Genomic DNA, 15,750 nt, shown 5'->3' on the forward strand with positions numbered 1-15,750 from the left:
GGTGTGAATGTGAGTGTGCTTGGTTGTCTGTCTCTAAGCGTAGCCCTGTGATAGACTGGTGACCTGTCCAGGGTGTCCCCTGCCTTCACCCTGAGTCAGCTGGGATAGACTCCAGCCCCCCATGACCCTCGTGAGGATTAAGCAGTGTATAGATAATGGATGGATGGATATTTTTATTTTGTTATATTTCCTTGTTAATTAATGCACCAATTTTCATTTTATTAAAAAAAAAAAACAAACTTAGAATAACAATATTTAAAATAATACATAATAAAATAAAATATAGCAAAAATATTCAAAAAATAATCAAAATATTTTATATTACTAGAAATAAAAATAAAAAATGTTACCAGGAGTTTGACACCTTCAGGGTCCAGTGAATTTACGCCCCTGAACATGTTTGTGAACGCAGCACACTAAAACAGATGATAAACTAACTTGTGTTGTGTATGTTGTGGACGTTGTGTTGTCTGGAGTGTGTACTGTGTGTGTTGTGTCCTCGGACAGCGGGCAGCCCCGGTCATGTGGCCGGGCGCACCTTGCCGCAGGCGGCTATAATTAGCTCCCGTCCCCGGAGCATATGTCGGAGCGGAGCCGCCGCAGCGCAGAAACACTTCCGCGTTGAGGGAATCCGGAAGCGGACGGTGATGAGTTAACGGCGCCGTTCACCGTCTGCAGGTACGTTCAAGCGTGTGTCTCCCGACGTCTCACCGAACCTCCGTTAGCTTGACAGGAGCTAACTCCTCCACTGTTAACGGCCGGTCGGAGCGCTGTCACGGCGGGAGGCTCCAGTCCGGTACCGGAGTTCTTGGGTCTCTCCGCCGCCGCCTTTCAACGCGTCTCAACCGGGGTGGTTCTGTGTTCCAGAGCCGGAGAACCGGAGAGCAGGTGAAGCGGAGCCGCCGCAGCAGCAGCTACATGGAGGCTAACTGAGCGGACCGGAGCACCGCGGTTCGTTAGCAGCAGGATGCCCGCCGGTAAGTCCTGAGTGTCGGTGTGTGCTGACATGGTGGAGGGCTGAAGCGCTGCGGGGCGTTTAATGTCACTGGTGGTGGTGGTGTCTAAAAACAACGGCGGAGGAATGGAGTTATAAAAAAAAGTGCAGTGGTGCGTTCAGGGACGGTGCTTGAGTGTGGAATTTTAGGAGTCACCTGGAGTCCTGATAGATGGATGATTTCATGTTTAACCCTGTGAACTCCGAGCAGCTCGTTTTTGTTTCTGTCACGGTTTTCTTCACTGTTTCACGTAAAGTTGTGCACGTGTGTGGAGGAGAACTCAGAAATGTCTTCTGTTAGAATCATACAACAACAAAACAGAAAACAACATGCATTTCTCTGATTTATTCCCTTAAAAAAAATCAAAAATGTCATCAACATGTGACCAACAGGGCCCTACATGCTATGTATGTATATGTATGAAGAGTTAAATTGCAGAAACAGATTACTCCATCTTCACAAACCTTCAGAAAACCAAATTTCCCATCATCTACCTGATACAATATCAAACTTAAGTTATCTCTATTATGTCATGTCTTCTGAGTCAAATCCACTCAGCTTCAGTTTGATTGATATTATCTCAAGCAAACGACAACAAAAGGTTTTATGAAACTCTACAAAATGGAGTTTTTGCAAATTAACTCTTCACATACTTAAGTGTTAAGATTTTTACAACCTGTACACAACCGTAGAACTGTTTTGTGTCCTTGTTTGTCATTTTGTGTTGCTTTGTCTCATGTTTGTTAGTCGTTTTGTGCCTTGTTTTTCTTCCTTTGTGTGTCGTTTTTGTCATGTTGTGTCTCTTTTATGGTCGTTTTGTCTCCACATACTACAGATACTGAACTATTTCCAGCCTCTACAGATGTTTCCTCATCAGCTGTAGAAAGATGTTTCACCATGCTGAATGTATCTCCAACAACGTGCTCCTCTGTTCACTGTTTCTGAGCCATGCTGCATTTATTTGCTTATTCCATTGATGAACTGCAGTTCATCTGAAAACTCGCTGAAGTCAAAAGTTTGTGCTTCTGACTAAACTTATTGTTCCAGCTTTGAAAATATTGGACTCTGTTGTGCTGCAAACTGCTGCTGCTAATAAAAGCAGTTCGTTAATAAAGCTTCCAGCCGGGCCGCAGAGGTCATGTCAGCAGGTTTCAGCCCTTTTATTGAGAAATTTCTCAGCGTTTCTGTGTTTTCTTTTTTTTTATTCGTGGAAACTATGTGGTGCAAGACAGATCAGTAAAAGACAGAAAGAGCTGTTAAGTTGCAGTTTGGACGCAGCGTTTAGGGCCGTTTCTGATTTTCGAGTGTGCATGTGCCTCAGGAGGATTTGTACAGTTATTGTTCATTACCACTCCCTGTCGCTTGTTGTCAGGTGAGATCACACCTGTACGGTCAGGTGGAGTCTACTCACGTGTCCGAGTCAAAACAGGTCATAATGTGAGACTGTGGGCGTTAGCTTAGCATCGCAGGCTAAGCTGTAAAATTATACAACCCCTCATAATAAACTTATTATCCTGCAGCAAAACAACAACCGGCATCCTCGGCTGCTTCTAGTATTTGATTGTGCAGCTACTTTAACTACATGAATATACAAATGGCCAACATGTTTAATGCTTCTTCTCTCTCTTTGGCTTGTTACTGGAAAGTTTGTGGTTTTGCAGGACTGATTTTATCTCATGTCCTGAAATGAAAGTGTGAATTGACAGCTGCATACTGTCTGTAGATATAAAAAGAAGTGTACAAATAGCAGAACTGCAACGTTTAATCAACTAATTGATTAACTGTCAACTATTTTGATCAATGATTAACGTGTTTGAGGTATTTTTGCAGAAAACAAAGCTTTAATTCTCTAATTACCACTTCTTAAATATGGCTATTTTTAAAAATTGATTCCTCTTTTATGACAAAACAAGACACTTTTTAGGATGTCATCTTGAGCTGATGCTATCTTCTCAATTGCCGTACATTTCATGGACTAAACAATTGATCAGATAGTCAAGAAAATACCCAACAGATTAATCGACAATGAAAATAAATGCCAACAAGTGGACACAAGTTCACTTTCACGAATGCTGCGGTGAGTTTTTGCAAGTTTAGAAGTGGAAAGTGGAACAAATGGACAAGAATTTAACAGTTTTGTGCTTCACTTACAATCTTTAGTTTTGCCTCTGAGTTGTTGTGTTGTTTTGTTCCAACAACTGAAATGCTGAGAAAAAGCTACTGTGTGCAGACGATAGTTTCTGGAGTAATTTGCATTTGAAAGCCTAAAATCAGGTTTTTTTTTCCTGCTTAAAAGAATTTTTGTCACCTTACAAAGAGATTTTAGAGGCTTCCCAATGGAAACATAAGAGATTTTAAAGTAATATATGTGTTTTTATGCAGTTTTGTTGAGAAAAATAGACATTTTTAATTCATGAAATAGTCAGAAATGACAGAAAAAATAACAGATTTCTGCATGCTCACCCCCGAAAGGCTTTTCTATAATCCTTAACATACACCTGTGCACAAAGAGCCAAACACCTGATTTCCATGTCATTAAATTTCTGGAATATTTTGCATTTTAGAGCATCAGTGAAATGAATAAACTCTGCAGGGACGCCGCAGAGTCTGTCAGGAAATCTAAGAAACAGGTCAGTCTAACAGAATCCAGCAGAATGATTTTTCTATCTTTTAAAAAAAAAAAGAAATTATTATTCTCAGATAGATTCCAGCTCACAGGATATAAGGAGAGAATGATGCAGATTTAAATCACTACATTCAGCTGCTTTTTTAAACTTGAGTTTGGGTCACGTTAACTTTTCTTTCTTCGCCGTAGAGATTCAGAAAAAGACTCGAGCTAAACAAAGAGTATGAGAGAACTGATTTCCACATTCACCGCATGACTCATTTCTGTCCGACTGAAAGCAGAAGTTAGTTCTCTGCAAGCCTCGACAGTAATGCTCGTTGTGGTGGAGTTACCGTGTTGTATTTTGGTGATGCAGTATCTGCTGGTGGGTGCACAGTTCCTCTGATCTTCTCTGACAAGCCGAAGGGTTTTGTTGTCAGCCTGGTGTAGGTGGAGTTAATCAGAGAGTTTTAATTCATAAGTTCTCTGTTGTCTGTGTGTGTGACTGATCAGCTGCTGCATTACACCAACTGTTAGAGCAACGAAACACAAGCAGCACGATGATGACTAAAGGGCTAGGATTCTTTCTACAGTCAGATTAACTGTCTGTTCTAGCAAAAACTGAACAAGAAGCACAAACATCGTCACAAATCAGGACATTAGTAGATTTCCCAGTGACTAAAGCTACGCTAACGGCCAGCAGCTAAGTTAGGAGGCAGCAACAGTTTAACCTGGAACAGTCTGGAAAACAAGTAATGCAATAAATTGTTGCCATAAAGTACGGATGTTTATGAAAACGTAGATTGAAATACTTTCTATATATCTTTAAATGTTAGTCGACCCACTTTCTGAAGGTTTTTTCTCACATTGAAATTTGAGGCTGTTTGAACAACAATATCTCAGCAACAATTAAAGATAAAAACCTGAAATGTTCACTGTTATTTCTCATCATGTCATCGATTCAGAATCTGTCATACTGGACATGTAGATCAAATAATCTTGGGTGAGTTGAAATATGACAAAACATTAACAAGTTCCATCTTTGAGTTCAAGTTAACAAACAAACCCGATAAAGCAGAAGTGAACTAGTGACGTTTTCTGAACCACGTGTAGCTGCACGTCACAATAACACAAAACCAAACATACAGAATACTTTAAATATGAGATACTTGAAGAGAAAAGAGTCGTTTTCATTGAACTTTTGTAAATGATCGAGCAGGTATGACAAGCCATTTCTGTTCACCTGTCATGACTGCAGGGTTTGAAAATGAAGAATCCGTCCATCCATCCATCATCTATACACCGCTTAATCCTCACTAGGGTCATGGGGGGCTGGAGTCTATCCCAGCTGACTCAGGGTGAAGGCAGGGGACACCCTGGACAGGTCACCAGTCTATCACAGGGCTACACTTAGAGACAGACAACCAAGCACACTCACATTCACACCTACGGACAATTTAGAATCACCAATTAACCTTAACATGTTTTTGGACTGTGTGGGAGGAAGCCGGAGAACCTGGAGAGAACCCACGCTGCACGGGGAGAACATGTCCCCCACCGGGACGCGAACCGGCGACCTTCTTGCTGTGAGGCAACAGTGCTACCAACTGCACCACCCTGTAGCCCAAAAATACGTCCATATTAAAAAGGAAAAACACCTTTTAAATTATATTTGAAAAACCATTTTCAACTCCAGAACTGGATCAATATTTTGTTTCCGTGCTGCAACTTGTCAAACTTGCGCAATTAGTTATGAAAATTAAACTAAAATAACTTCTCCTGTCATTTAGTTTCACCAAGTATTTCATAATAAAAGTATTCTACATGTTTAGTTTTGTTTTATTGTCACATGCAGCTACATATGGTTCAGGAATGAGCACTAGTTGACTTCTGCTTTATCAATTCTTTTTGATACAAGTATGTAATATGAGCTCAAAGACAGAAGTTTTCATGATTCATATTTTAACTCACCCATAATCAACGACTATTTGTTCTACTTGTCCAGTATTACAGACTCTGAATCAATAACATGATGAGAAATAACAGTGAGATTTTTAGTTTTTTTTTATCTTTAATAGTACCTGAGATATTGTTGTTCAAACAAGCTCAAATTTCAATGTGAGAGAAGTTTCTGCTGAAAGTGAGTTGACGGGCAGATCTCAACGTATTTGTTTTGTTAATCTGAGAGTACACAGATACATTTTTCAATATTTGTAGTGTTTTATGAATACATTTCAAGCATATTTAGAGATGGTTGAGCAGAAGGAACCTGTATGAACCCATATCCTCACTATTAAAGTGTTCTAGTGATAAATGACAGGATCCTGCTGTCGCATGCTGATCATTTGTAATATTTAATGTCTATCAGTTATCCTTGATTTCTAATATCAGCCCTTAAAACACTGGTACCAGTAGAATCCGGTGAAATATCCTCCGATTTTTCTGTCCCTCTGTCCTGATTTCCACCTCTTTAATCTTGAACTTGAGCCCAGTGGAGCTGCAGAAACTCTCGCCTGAAACGAGGCTCCAGCAGAAAGCATCATGTGAGTTTCTATTTCTGGAAACTTGGACTTTGGGCGCCCTCGCCTTCTTTCTTCTCCTGCAGCAGCTGCTCTGGCAGGTAACCAGCTGCCGTTTACTGCACAGCGCTTCTCCCCTACAAACCCAGTTGGCCGGCGAGCCGAGGAGGATGAGGGATGAGAGTGCGCGGCCCAGAAAGCCTCCCCCTGCAGACGCGCTCGTTGTCTGGAGGTGCAGGTGGTGTTTGGGGCCGCCGACGTGTCTGCACGGTGGCATTTCGCCGCAGACGAAGCATCTGCAGCTTCAAGGACTCTGCATCCCTGCAGGCCTCCTGTCTGCTCTGTAATTACTCCCAGTGGTAAAGTGCTGATTACATTAGCGGTAATGTGACGCCTTCAGCATCGATCCCTGATGGGCTGCAGCGGCCCAGTGTGTGTCTGTGTGTTGGATAGTGTTAAACGTGTGCATGAGTGACCTGCAGACTAGAGTGTCCAACAGAAAGCAGCTAAGTATGAGCATGTATTTGTTAAATTTACCTTGCTGATGAACTCCAGGCGTTTCTACAGTTTCTTGTTGTGCAGTTAAGAACATCTCCTGGTTGCTGTTGTTCCTCTGTAGTATTTTCCACAACCAACCCAAACACACTGGAACAGTTTTAGCCACTTTTTTGAAAAAGAGATGTGTACTTATTAAATAGATTTTCCCTGTTTTGTTAAACTACACATGATTGACAGAAAACAGAATTAATTTACATGTTGACTGTAAAACAAACAACCAAACAAAAAAAAACAGGCCAAAGCTGTAACGAATAAAAACTCCTCCTTTTTATAATTTTGTTCTTTTTTTTTTTATTGTATTGTAATTAAAATTTCAGATATTTGCTGTTAATTAAAAGAAAAATCGGAAATATTCAATATTCATTCATAAGGATTCAAAAGTGATGCGTATTGTAGTTTTTAATGTTTATTTTGCAGATTTTTTACTGTTTAGTTAAATTCTGTTTGATATCAAGTAAAATCACAAAATAGTGTCGAACAACATCCACTAAAATTTATATTTTTATATGTTCATATACAACATGTGCATTAAATCTACTGGAGATATAATTGTTTTAAGGAAAATTACTGATATATTTACTGATTCGTGCAGTTCAGTTTTACAGTTTGGCTCTATTGTGTTTTTCTTTTACGGGATTTCTTTTTAAGAGCACATATAGAAGGATTTAAACACCTTTGATCACATGATGTTTCTGATGTGGCTGATTTTTACCTGGTTGTTATGGAGATATAGATGTTCAAATTTGGAGCAGTTCTTGGTTAGATTGACAATGTATTCAGCAAAAAAAAATCAGCATTTGAACTTAGATGTAGTGAAAACTGGCCCCGATACTCTAAAGAGATGTGAGCAAGTGAAGCAGAATAAACACTGTGTTCGGTTTAATTCTGGTTTTCCAGGTTTCTGTTGATGTAAATAAAACAAACGTGCAGCAGCGTCCGACCACAGCGATGGATCCGGTGCGTTTGGTTCGTACAGAGTCAGGAAGCCAACAGACCTGGTTCAGCTTCGTTTAGTGCCGCTGCTATTTATGCTCGACACTGATTTCCAGAGTGTGTGTTGATCTATTTCGGAGCTTCACTCCTGGGTCTGTTGTGCTCCAGAGGCTCTCATTATCCTCAAAGTGTTAACCACCTCAATTAAGTCATTATGTAGGACAAACCCGCCGTCGCTGCCGTCAGTCAGAGCTGCTGCCGAACCAGGAGTCAGATCAGCTCATGGTGCAATAAGCAGCGATAAACGGAGGTCGCAAGGATTCCTGCTGGGAAATACTTTCATTTTCACTCTTATTTTGCGGAGACCTTCAGGATCTGCTTCAATCCTCCTCGTTTCTGTCCTCAAACTTCCTCTTCCCCCAAGTGTAGAGCTTATATTTAACTGTCTGAACCCCAGTTTTTCCTCACTGTGGTTTATTTTTCATTCAAATATAAAGTCCTGCTCCTCTATGGAAACAGAACAACCATGAAGAAGGAGAGAGAACTCAGAAATGTCTCCTGTCAGTGTGACAGTTAAAATGACAGAAATCATAAACAAGTCCAAATGAATGTTGAAGTGTCCACAGACACTGGAAAACAAATGAGGCTTCTCGTACTACAGATATTGAACTATTTCCATGTTTTCAGCCTCTACAGACGTTTCCTCTCTACTCTGCTCATCGGCCGTAGAAAGATGTTTCACCATGCTGAATGTATCTTCAACAACTTGCTTCTCTGTTCACTGTTTCTGAGCCATGCTGCATTTATTTTATTGATCCAGTGGGTTTGATTTTTCTCAAAACGCTGCCTACAGTTCACCTACAAAACTCCAAATGTAAAACTGTTGATCACAGCTGAGGAGCGCAAAACTTTACATTTTTACGTGAAATTTGCAATAAACATCAAATTAAATGATTTTTGTGAAATATCCGGATTTAACCCTTAGATTTAATACCTTTTCCTGAGCGAATGAGGCACGATTAGTTCAAGGACAGTTGTAAAGTTGAACATCAGACAATTCTTTCAGGTTTTACAGTTTCTGGCTCTGATAAATTGTGTAATTTTGGCGTTCAGAAAGTTAAAGTGACGTTTTGTGGAATTTCTTGTACAGATTTTCATTCATTGGCGCTGCAGGTGTTTCAAAAAATCAAAGAAAAGAAAAGCAGCACTATTCAGCTTCATCGTGGTGCCTAGAAAAAACAATGTGATTGTTTTTCCCAAACCAAAACTAAAAAAAATAATAAATGCAGTGCTGCTGTTTTATCACCATTTGGTGCCTTTTGTAGTCGCTGAAGTCAGCAATCAGCAGAAAATTGAATCATAAAGGAGTAGAAGTCAGAGTGAAGGATTTCTCTGATCAGTCTTCAGACAAAGATAAATTAAACACAGTCAGCTGGACAGTAGGTATCCAAGGCAGAGAGGAGGGATGTCAGCAGGACCGATTCAGTACCGTCTGAACCAGAACTTGTATTTAATCGACACTGGACTGTAACAACTATGTGTAGTACTCTAAGTTGTAAGTTATAGATGACTAAAAGTCAGAATAAAAACGTGTCCCACTATACAAGCAAACAGCAAATCTTCATATTTGGAGCCACTTTGAAAAAGGACTGTTTAATTTTCTAAATAAGTTCCTAAATAATATGTAAATGAGGGGCGTGAAAATACACACAATGATCGATTGGTGTGAGCTTTAATCCGCCTTAACTACAAACAGACTCTGCTAAACATGAGAACTCTGGTCTGCAGCGACGGAGCATCGAGCTTTATTTCCTGCACACACAAACCCAGATTGTAAAAACTGTGTTTTCCTGATGCTGCAGAGCGACCAACGCTGTGACCCTCTGAGCTACTAGATGAAGCTCTGAACAATTATTTATTTTGTGGCCTTTTTACAGTGTGATGCAGAACCTCTGCTCACTTTCCCTGAAGCTCAACAAGCCTTTACGTTGTAGTTCATGGTGGTGTGATCATTTCCTGCCGTGTTGGGGGAGGTGCTGTGGGTCTGTTTCACTATAAAACTCCAGCACTTTCTTATTTACTGCATTTGTCAGACAAGTTGCATATTACATCATATTTTGTCTTGTTTTCTGTCAGTCACTTGTGCTTTGTGTAGTTCGGGTAACCACATTTATTTGTGTTGAGAAACTGAATGAGCATGCAGTGCAGAGGTGTGTAATTCATCACATCTGGTTTAGTTCTTAGTATTAATATGTTCATTTACATGACTCTAAAAGAACACATAAAAAAAAACCCAAAACAGAACGAAAATTAGGCCAAACATGTAAATGGTGTCCCAGTCAAAAATCTGTATTTTTATCTTACAACTATGTGTGACTGTAAAATTACGCTGTTTTACTGTATTTAGATCCACTGAAAATATTTTTATTTTACAGGTAATTGTTTTTATTTTCATTGGTTTTTAATCACAATATTCCACCATTTATATATTTATTTTTTCCTGTCGCTCTTACTGGCAGTTTTCCTGTTTTTTTTTTTTTAATTATTATATTTATTATTACTATTGTTATAGTTTAAAAAACAAAAACAGAATTATTTTTATTTATTTATTTATCTATTTATTTATTTGATCACATGATCTTCCTAATGTAGCTGATTTTATCTGGTTGTTATGGAGACATAGATGTCCACATCTAGAGCAGTTCTTTGTTGGGGCACAAAATCTGCACATTAGAACTGTGAAGGTTTTAACCTGATGATGTTTCATGTGAAGCACATTTTTGAAATCGCACAAAAAAAAAAAAAAAAAAAACAGAATGGAAAATGTGAATAAGACTTCAAAAAATTTTTTTAACTGTATTGAAGCAAATAAACTCTGCTGCGTAGTCTCACCAGGAGGGGGCGCTGTAGGTAACATGGCCATAATAAACATAGTAGAAGAAGACGGAAACATAATGAGCTGTTCGTATACTGACAAAATATTTTTTTGAGGAAGACACAAATAAACCTTGTGTGTCAAAAATAGAGAGAAATTGTGAATATTCAAGCATGTTTTATAAACATCTAGACAACAGAACAGCTGATCAGTCGTAAGACAAATGTTTGCTACACATATTTTTTATATTTTTTCACATTTTCTATTGATTGTGCGAAATGTTAAAAAAAAAATATTGTGGAAACACAAATATAGACAGAATCAGGTACCAACCTAATATGGGTCATTCCATTCACCCAAGACCTCCCAGTTGAGCTCATGGATTTTCTTAATGAAAAATAAGGCAAAAACTTGCAAAAATGTAAAATTTTACAACTTCAACAATTTTTCTTTAAAGCATCTTTAAATCCTCACCAATTATTTTTCTCAGGAATTGGCAGTTTTTTAATTTAATTTAAAATTTTTTTTGCAAGATGCAAGCAAGCGAGACCTGTGTTTCTACTTGTCGTAAATGTGGGTGTTAAAGGGTATTTTCTGCGTGTTCAGCCCTTCAAAGTCACGTCCGATGAGAACCTGGTTACCCAACATGCATCTGTGTCCCAGGTGGAACAGCAGAGGAAATCAAAGTCAATCAAACCCGGCCGTTTTGAAGCTCCGCCGGTTCAATTGTGAGTCGGTTCCTGTGCTCTCAGGACGGTTCCTGCCTCAGTTGTTGGCGGTGATTTGTATGCACAGTGGAAGACGGTTTGTTCTGCAAAGGAGGATTTCGGCCTAAATATAACTTCAAAGGAGATGCGCCTCCCTCTGTTTCCTCCGCCGGTCGCATCTTTGCAGACAAGGAAGCTTTTATCTCCGTCTGCTTGTTGGGCGACGCTTGGCTCGCTGGTTTTTAGCGTTTCGGAAAGGATTTTACACCCTATTCCTTTGGCCTGTTTTGTAGTCGGATATTTCCTCGTGTCTCTGTCGACATCTGGCAGGTGTTGGTGCAGCGATCCTGCAGCAGCATGTAAAGTGTCTGAGAAAAGATGTGGCTGTTCCACATTCAGGGTGAAAAAAACATGTTGGATGGAAATTGTGATGTATAGAAACATATATGTTAAATTAAAACAGAATACTCAGATGGTGAACGGTGTTTTGAGTTTTTTTTTGTAAATCAAGCAGCATTTCAGATGGCAAAAACATGTCACATTAGCAATGCAACAATACTGAATAACTGATTTTACTGAAGTTTACATGTGACATGGCCAAAAATATCTGGACATGCATGTGTTAAACCTGCAGTTTGGATCTTTTGTCGCCCCCTTCTGGCAGTGACAGTAATGACGCAAACACTGCTGACACCTGCTTTCTTTTTCAGACTGTAATTTCTTGTCTAAAGTTTATTCTTTATGTACAGTATCAAAAACTAGGGTTTTCTTTGATTGTTTACCGTAGCAGTTGCTTCCTTCCTGACTACAGTTGCTGCCATCTCCAGCTCAGGCAACCCAGTCATTGCTGCATTGCAGTGCAGAAATGTCGCCACAGAAACCAAATTTAAATCTGCAGTACACTCAGAAATACAAATATTTATACTTGTCTGAAGCTCATACCCTTTGTTAGCATTGTGCGGGTGTCTTTAGCTTGAATTTAGGGATGCAAATTCTAACACTTTTGTAAACCAGTAGCGTTGTTACATAATGATAAATAGATGGACATTTCTCTATGTGCTCATGTTGCTGTTTCTGTCAAGTGACATTAGCAACCTAGCCACTGGGATATAACAACACTTGTGGACCAAGAGTGGTCATAGAACCAAGAGCTCTGGTTAGAGGTCATTAACCTCCACAGAAGTCTTTGTCATGGTGTCCCTGTAGTAGCTAAACCCCCACAATGCTCTCTGCTGCCAACATGAACTTCCTGTAGTCTGAGTGATGCCTCCTCTGGCCTCTACAGTATCAAACAGTAAGAGACTCCACTTGGTGGAGCAGCCAGGTACTACAGCTGATCTGCAGTACATTTTATGACATGCACGACCTTCTTCTTCTTCTTCTGCCTTATCAGTTTAATTATTGACAGCAGCTAGTTGATTACCAGTTAATCATTGGAACTAATGTTCAAGACCTGCAAGGCCAGACTGAGATTTTGTTAAGATCTCCGCATACGTTCACCACTGTAGCATACTTTATTAGCACATCAGACAGTAGAAATAATCTCAGATTAAGGTTTCAAAAATCCAGACTTGACGTTTCTTATAGAGGTCAAACCTGCTGTAGTTAATGGTGGATAAAAAAATATGGTTATACTGAGGCTGCTGGTGGCGTTTATAGTAAATTTTCTGCAGAGTAAAAGTAAGGAAGCATGTTTTTTATTTTTTATTTTTTTCCTCATGTCAAAAATACATTTAAAAAAATGTAACCATATTCAGTGTTTTACTTACATGTGTCTGGAAACAGCCGTTGGATCATCATGAGACACAAAGCTCTTGTTTAAAACTGATTTTATTTGCCAGAGGAGTGAAAATATGTTTATTCTTTGTCTGTAGCTGAGGAGGAGCCTCATTGTATTACTGGAAGACATTCACTTTCCTGTTGTTGCATATAAAATGCCTGAATTGCAGCCTCGTGTGATACTAAACTGCTAATCTGTGTGGATAGAACTCAAACCAACACCAGTAGTTCAAATCTCTTGTTGCTCATATAAACTGCGGCCTCTTTGCTGCTTATTTGTGCTGCAGACAAGAGCTGCTGCATCACTGTCACCCTTTTCCTAAAACTACTACATCTCCCAGAATACATTTATTCTCAGCGTTTTGTTTTAAAGTGGACTTTTTTTGGCAGCTAAATTGGGAATGAGGGGAACAAATGGTGTGATACGTGAGGATGAGTGTCCATGTTTGGCTGTGAGATTCCTTCAGCTCTGCAGTTTGTCCTTTTATGGATGCGAGATGCTGTTTGTGAATCCGTGGAAAGAATGTCTGCTGCATGATGGAAACTGTCCGCTCTGTGTTCAGAGCTTCAGTGCTGGTTCTATCTGTTCTAGAATTAGCACAGTTTAGTAGTTTATAGTTAAATATAGTTAAATTTGTGCTTCAGCGTCCCATCCCTCACGGTGCAGTTTCACAAAATGTACATCTTTTGGTCATTTGCAAAAGAAAAACACAAATAAAAAGCCAAGAAAACTGTTGTGCATCAACGTTTAGTCATGAATAAATTGCCATTAATGATTGAGACAGTTAATAATATTTTAACAGATAATGGAGAAGACGTGTGGTTTTACTGTCAGAAAACAGTTTGCTGTTCTGTCGCCTCTTGCAGTTTAATACATGGATTAATGAATGAAAAAGCTGGATGTGGCGCCAACGTTCAGCTTTGTTGTGTTTAGAGCTCCAGCGATTAGTTGATTATTTGTTTGCCAACATTTTAAATCGTTCACTAACAATTTTGATAATCTATCAGTTTGGGAAGTTTTTTTAGGAGAAAAAAAAGTCTGAATTATGTATTTTAAGCTTCTTACATGTGAGTTTTTTTTTCTGGTTTCTTGCCCTTCAGTGGCAGTAAACTGAAAATCTTTGTGTTGTGGACAAAACAAGACATTTGTTGAATCACAATGAAAGCAAGAGTCCCAATTTTGATGACATTTTTTATGAGTTTGAATTGATCGTTAAGAAAATAGTTTAATATTATCCCCGAGAGCGTCTCGCTCTGTTAGTTTTTCATTGAGTTCTGGCCAGAAGTCAACATTTTTTGGATGCTTATGGTCGTTCCGTTGAGCTATTTTAAACTCCAGACATCACAAACTGGGGGACTTTCACGTTATGAAAGCAGTAACTTATGTGACCCTCTGCGTGGTCGTGGAAAAAACACAACATCTTTCAATGGAGAAGTGTGAATGTTTGGAGACGTGAGGCTTTTATTAAACAGTTTCCATCAGTTTCAGTTCAGCAGCCTGTTTGTCTTTTCTAATGGACTTGAGTGGAAGTTACTCTCTCCGCTGTTTATTCAGTAATGGAGGAGTCGAGGTGTGCTTTAGTTCAGTTTGTAGCTGCTAATAGAATAAAAGAACTGTGATTCGTCGTTTAGCGGCTCGACCAAAGTGCAATATTTAATATAAGGGCTTTTTCATGAGAAAATATTACTGTGCTCTTCTTTCAAAGTGTCTCGTAGATACAGAATCATATCGGTGTCTACTGAAAGGAGTCATGCAGAAACGTTTGCCTTTTTTTTTTTTTAAGCTTTGATTCGTGTTTGTCCAGACTGACTCTAAAATTAGTGTCTGAGCTGTCGGACTAGTGTGAAGCCTGATGGTATCTGCAGCCGCCATCTGTGACACACACACACACACACACACACACACTCTCAGGGGTATTCTATACCTGTGAGGATGCCGTCTAACCTTGAATCTAACTTTGAAAATGCGACTTCCAGACAATTTTTTTTTTCTCCCCTGAAAACTGACATTTTGCAAAATCCAGACTGCGTAAATCTTCAAACATTAACAATGAAAACACACGTTCCTTCACTGTCTGAAAATGTCTTCATGTTGCCTTTTAGCAATTGTTATCACTACTACAAATCACAGATTGTAAAAGTCCGCCTGACCTTTTTGAAACATTCTTGTTTTCTGAAAAATGAGCTTGGCTTAAGATGGAACATGATTGTAATTGCAGAGAGTTCAAGTATTAACACAATAAAATGGATCTAACAAGACATACAGATGAAGCCATAAAGGTGCAGTGCAATGTAAAATGTCTGACTTAAATAGCCTCAAGGGCATTTCAATGGATATTTAGAGTGTGTGCAGTTTTAACGATAGGTAAGTAATATATCATATATGCAGAAATATCCTTAATTTTCAGAAATGTGGCGTTCCAAAAGGGTCCAAAATTGCCAAATCTAAAAAAAAAAAAGTCTTCCTTTTCACGGTCTTTTACTATTACTGAGCTCACAACCTCCAGTTCATCATGAAAATAAATCGTTCACATTTTTAGTTGTCAAAGATCCTCAATTTTGCACAACATCCTCGTGTTCAAGGTCTGAAAGCAAAATTAGTCCTCACATAGATGGAGACACACATTAAAAAAACACTGTTACACAACCTCACAGGCCCACACAGATGTTGATGCACACTACTACACACACACACTCACACACTCACACACATGCATGCACACGTTTTAGAAATGCTAAATTCCTTCAGCTGCAGTGAATCTGCATAATTACACTCCAA

At 39.1% G+C, this 15,750-nt stretch overlaps 1 protein-coding gene across 1 annotated transcript in view; it reads left to right on the top strand.

Annotated features, from left to right (window-relative positions):
- The first annotated feature begins 283 nt into the window (after nt 1-283).
- The window catches only part of efr3a (EFR3 homolog A (S. cerevisiae)), a 153,373-nt gene continuing 137,906 nt past the window's right edge, over nt 284-15,750 (top strand). Inside the window, exon 1 of the mRNA XM_008287784.1 lies at nt 284-977. Within this exon, the coding sequence (XP_008286006.1) occupies nt 968-977 (10 nt within the window). The 5' untranslated portion in view covers nt 284-967. The remainder of the gene's footprint in view (nt 978-15,750) is intronic.

The sequence above is a fragment of the Stegastes partitus genome, unplaced genomic scaffold (assembly GCF_000690725.1).
Source record: "Stegastes partitus isolate 25-593 unplaced genomic scaffold, Stegastes_partitus-1.0.2 Scaffold520, whole genome shotgun sequence".
NCBI lineage: Eukaryota > Metazoa > Chordata > Actinopteri > Pomacentridae > Stegastes > Stegastes partitus.